The sequence below is a fragment of the Salvelinus sp. IW2-2015 genome, unplaced genomic scaffold, assembly GCF_002910315.2.
Source record: "Salvelinus sp. IW2-2015 unplaced genomic scaffold, ASM291031v2 Un_scaffold1838, whole genome shotgun sequence".
Lineage (NCBI taxonomy): Eukaryota > Metazoa > Chordata > Actinopteri > Salmoniformes > Salmonidae > Salvelinus > Salvelinus sp. IW2-2015.
In genome coordinates, this window is record NW_019943208.1 from 136,674 (window position 1) to 141,994 (window position 5,321).

At 41.8% G+C, this 5,321-nt stretch overlaps 1 protein-coding gene across 1 annotated transcript in view; it reads right to left on the reverse strand.

Moving 5' to 3' along the window:
• Nucleotides 1-1,667: 1,667 nt before the first annotated feature.
• The window catches only part of LOC112072154 (forkhead box protein N3-like), a 16,243-nt gene continuing 12,589 nt past the window's right edge, over nucleotides 1,668-5,321 (reverse strand). Inside the window, exon 3 of the mRNA XM_024139572.2 lies at nucleotides 1,668-4,680. Within this exon, the coding sequence (XP_023995340.1) occupies nucleotides 4,149-4,680 (532 nt within the window). The 3' untranslated portion in view covers nucleotides 1,668-4,148. The remainder of the gene's footprint in view (nucleotides 4,681-5,321) is intronic.

Here is a 5,321-nt window from a genome sequence, read left to right on the forward strand (position 1 = left end):
CAATAGATACATCACTATTTGCCTGGCTAGTATTGACAGTTTATTGATAATAATTCATATTTAAGGTTTTTTCCAGAACACTTCATACGTTGTGGCACCTGAAGGATTAGTGTTAGACTTTAGGCAGGCAGTATCCCACAAACAATAACGTATCTTTAGTAATATACGTATATCTTTACTAATATATTATCAGTGGAAGACACATTTACACATCACCTCAACTTAATGAAGGGAAAATAAGGGATGTCTCAACTGATACCCTATTGTCCATATAGTGCACTACTTTGACAACAGCCACATTGGGTTAGTTAGCTTTGGTCAAACAGAGTGCATTATGGGATAACGGGTGTTATATTCAACTAAAAAGGCTACACAAAAAAATGAGCATGTTCTGGAAATTAAACCCATTCCAAGGAGCCAATGCCCAGCGTGTAGCGTGGTAGGTTCCAAGGACAAGGACTAGGACGGTGCGACGGGTATCTGACAGAAATGCAACAGCACACAGGCAATGTTTGATGTGTTAACATATGTTTGTAAATCTATTTCAGGTAGATAAGGAATTATTAAAGCCTTTGGCACTGAAATTAATCTTTCATTTAATATCTTAGTGCAATCTGGTGAGATAATGTAAAAATACGCACTATATAGTTTGTATTTATCTAGCAGTCATATTTTCTTAGTTTCCTTTGAGTTATTACATGTCCAACGAGTCTATAGTAGCCTGCGTAATACTGACAACAAGACCTGAAGAGCTACAAGAGTAGAAAGGACAAAAACACAGCCGGATACATAAAATAACAACATAAAAACACTTTGGTAAACTCCTATTTCATTAAAAAAAGAAGGGGAAAAAAGGAAGACATTGAAATATCAAAGACGTCTAAAACCTTAGAAAATAAAGAAGCGATTGAAGAACAGGCACAGAGAAGGAGGGGTGAGGGAACAGACGGCTAACACTCACTACCACCTAACCTCACTTTTAATCACACGGGCTCCAACATTCACCTGTCAGGGAGAACCCATCAGACAACAGAGGTCATTATACGTCCATGCCGGAGAACCCATCAGACAACAGAGGTCATTATACGTCCATGCCGGAGAACCCATCAGACACAGAGTCATTATACGTCCATGCCGGAGAACCATCAGACAACAGAGGTCATTATACGTCCATGCCGGAGAACCCATCAGACAACAGAGGTCATTATACGTCCATGCCGGAGAACCCATCAGACAACAGAGGTCATTATACGTCCTGCCGGAGAACCCATCAGACAACAGAGGTCATTATACGTCCATGGCGGAGAACCCATCAGACAACAGAGGTCATTATACGTCCATGCCGGAGAACCCATCAGACAACAGAGGTCATTATACGTCCATGCCGGAGAACCCATCAGACACACAGAGGTCATTATACGTCCATGCCGGAGAACCCATCAGACAACAGAGGTCATTATACGTCCATGCCGGAGAACCCATCAGACAACAGAGGTCATTATACGTCCATGCCGGAGAACCCATCAGACAACAGAGGTCATTATACGTCCATGCCGGAGAACCCATCAGACAACAGAGGTCATTATACGTCCATGCCGGAGAACCCATCAGACAACAGAGGTCATTATACGTCATGCCGGAAGAACCCATCAGACAACAGAGGTCATTATACGTCCATGCCGGAGAACCCATCAGACAACAGAGGTCATTATACGTCCGGAGAAGACAGAGGACGTTTGGTCCTTTTAATCAAGAAATAACTCATCTTCATGCCAAGAAGGTCTGACAGTTGTGTCCTTTCTAACATGTCCATCTAGTGACTACAAACAAACATTGGGACAGTTTTATCCACTATGGATGAAGGAAGTTATCATCCACCAATGGGAGGAGAGAGAGGTACCGTCATATTGCAGACAGAGATTTGCCCAACAGACCAGCTTTTTGTCCCCTGAATAAGGTTGTTTTACTGTATGAAAGCCCAAGTTAAAACAAGGTTGAGTGAGGATGACAAGGACGGAACCATCAAATCAAAAAGACAAGACCAAACAACAGAGAAGGAGTCCACACCTCTGGGCGCAGAACTTCCAGGCAGAACCTTTTTGTTCGCTAGGATACTTATATGAAAATAATTCATGCTTCATGCTAAATACATTATTTACCTTACATGATCTTTGTATGAATATAAAACATTTTTTCGCTTTTTCATTACAGAACCCATACAACACGATTTGGAGAAAAAAAATCATGCTGGCTACATTGCTTAAATTAAGAAACAAATCCAAAACTCTAGTTTAACTTTTTATACAGTGTTATCCTGACTGGATGAAATTGCTTTATTACGTCATGAGGGTAGGTTAGTAAACACAAACCAACAAAAAAATAAACAGCTCCACAGTCATCATTGTTCTTCTCACATGAAATAAAATGTGGCAGGTTTCGCAGCATAATTTCCCATCCAACACATGAAGGTGATCAGGTGTTTGTGCCAAGGGGAGAATATCACTATAACGTATCACTGGAGTATATTTTAGTTATTCATGTTGATTGCTTTCATAAAAGGACACAGGCAATTTTGAGGTTCTCTCAACATATTTTCAGTTATTTTACTCTCTGATAAGCGCTAGCCAGACTATTAGCTTATGGCTTTTACCAAACTCAATTAGCTTACTTTAAGAGAAGACGACGTCAGAAAACAACAAACCCTTCCTTCATCCCACTTGTACCAGCGAACGTCACCTCACTACAGTCCTACAGTCAACCTTTAAGGGGAAAACAACACTGTTCCCGCTGCCTTGGCATACTAGCTAGCGCCGGTGGCTAAATGTGATTAGCAGTCAGAAAGACAGTTAGCTAAGGAAGTGCTACCATTATCAGTGGGCTGACCAATAATTCATATTTGGCACTGTTCCAACACTGACACGCAAAGGAAGGACATACAAAAACTGGCTACCCAGTGTCTTTTCTATGGGCTTAGCTAGGCTAGGCTAACTGATGAGTATATTTTCCATGGGCTTAGCTAGGCTAGGCTAACTGATGAGTATATTTTCTATAGGCTTAGTTAGGCTAGGCTAACTGATGAGTATATTTTCTATGGGCTTAGGTAGGCTAGGCTAACTGATGAGTATATTTTCTATGAGCTTGGCTAGGCTAATGGTCACTAAGCTAACAGCATCACATAATTTAATGTCCAAAAAATATCTGGGGAAGCTTCTTCGCACACAGACAAGACAGAGTTTGGCAAACTAGGTTTTAAATATATATTTTTTAAATAGCTGAGATATTAGCACCATTGTTTTCGAAAGTCTGATGCTGAACAAAGGGGATATACCTGCGTTACTTCAGCATATACCTGTGTTATTTCAGTGACCTAGTTGACTAATATAACATTGCTTTAGCCAGTATAGCATGTGTATTTGTGCTTGTTTATTGTGACATATTGAGGTATATGGTCACATCCTAACAGGAATATGCAGGCCATAGACATCAATCTATCTCAAGTTAAGATCTGACCCTGAATACTTACTTTATTACATTTTAATGATCTATATCACTGTAAAAACAAAATAGTCAGTGATAAGCACCCCATAGGAACTTTGTACCAGGAAATTCCACAGAAATAACAAGTGTATGAGCCTGCTGAAATGTATTATATAGTGTTAGCTGTGTCTGATGAGCCTGTAAAGGGCAATAGTTTGGGTTTGAGGTACATTTTGAAATGAATAACAATTTGATCCCCTATTCTATTCATACATCCAAGCCAATCCATGGATGGGGCAGTTTTCCAAAAAGGTAATTTTGTTTCTCATTCGTGTTACTTTCAGCCAACAGAAACCTGCTAACTTAGTTGAATATCAGAAAAAGTTTTGTCTATGGCTTTAATATCCTTTAAACAAATAAAAAACATATTTTTTGCAACCTTCAAAAACATTAACTTTAAAGATAGCAAAACAAAGTGATTGATTTTGATATTGCCACAAATCTTTCAGAATTCACCTGATGTCCTGGAAAAAAGAAAGTGTACATTTCTATATTAAAAGTGATGTTTCGTATTTCCGTTTCTCTCTCTTATTTTTGTTCTTTTAAAATCTTCACTCTCTCAGGTTAGTCTCTCTCTCTCTCTCTCTCTTTCTTTCTCAGTCTTTCTGTGATCAGTTTTTTGTGGGTTCTTTCTGTTCTTTCTGGCCCTTGGCGGTTCTGTTGGTGATATTGTTCAAGCAGGCCCGGACGCCCGCCAGGTGGAGCAGCGAACCCGCTGCCTCCTTCATCTCCTCGTCATCACTCTCTGGCGGCTTCTCTGTGCGCCGTTTCTTTAGCGGGAGGGTGTCGCCCATCCGCTGCTTGGCTTTCAGGAAGTGATACCGCTTCTTGTTGTGCTGCTGGCTGGAAGGGGTGGAGTCTATCGTGTCTATAGGCCAATCGCGCGGCTCCTCCTTCTTGATCTCCAGCTGGATCTTGCTCTTGTCGTCTTCGTCGTCCTCGTAGTCAAAGTCTGAATCGTTGGCGACGTCCCGGGCAATTGGGCCATTGCTGCGGAGACTGGAGTCGCTGGTGTAGTCGCTGCCATCATCCGATTGGTTGGTGCTGTAGGTGTGGTCCTCCTTGGGGTCGCTGCTGACCAACGGGGAGTCGCAGGCGGGATGGCTGATGCTATGCTTCCGACAGCCTCCGGACAGCACTGATCTGGAGAGAGACAGAGACACAAGTTAGATACACTTACATAAACACACATACACACACACACACTGAAACAGACAGCAGACACAAGTTAGATACACTTACATAAACACACACACACACACACACACACACACTGAAACAGACAGCAGACACAACAGATACACTAACTAACGCAAACATTACACACTTCACAGTTCCCTGCATTTGACTCATGTCGTTAGCATGTTTACACGCACATGCACACACACACACACACACAAACACACACAGGAGCTTCAGTGAAGAGGCTACATCAGAAGCACAGAACAGTGCTAGCTGTGACTGCTACCTCTAATCAGTGAGACATCAGCTAATTACACTTCTGAATGGCCCCTTCAGAGACTAGAGTACGGAGCTAAAGAGCTAATGCTATATGGCTGAGGATTCTAATGGAGTTAGCCCTACGTCCTGCCATCAGGTAGATAGTAGGAGAGGAGTGTAGTGTATGTAGTGTCTCTCGGCTGATGATTCTAATGGAGTTAGCCCTACGTCCTGCCATCAGCTAGATGTGTCAGGACCGGTGCGAGAAACAGTCACTAAATCGGCAGAACCCAGAAGATGAGGCAGACACAGCAGTACTAGAGATGGGTTTTAATAAAATTAAT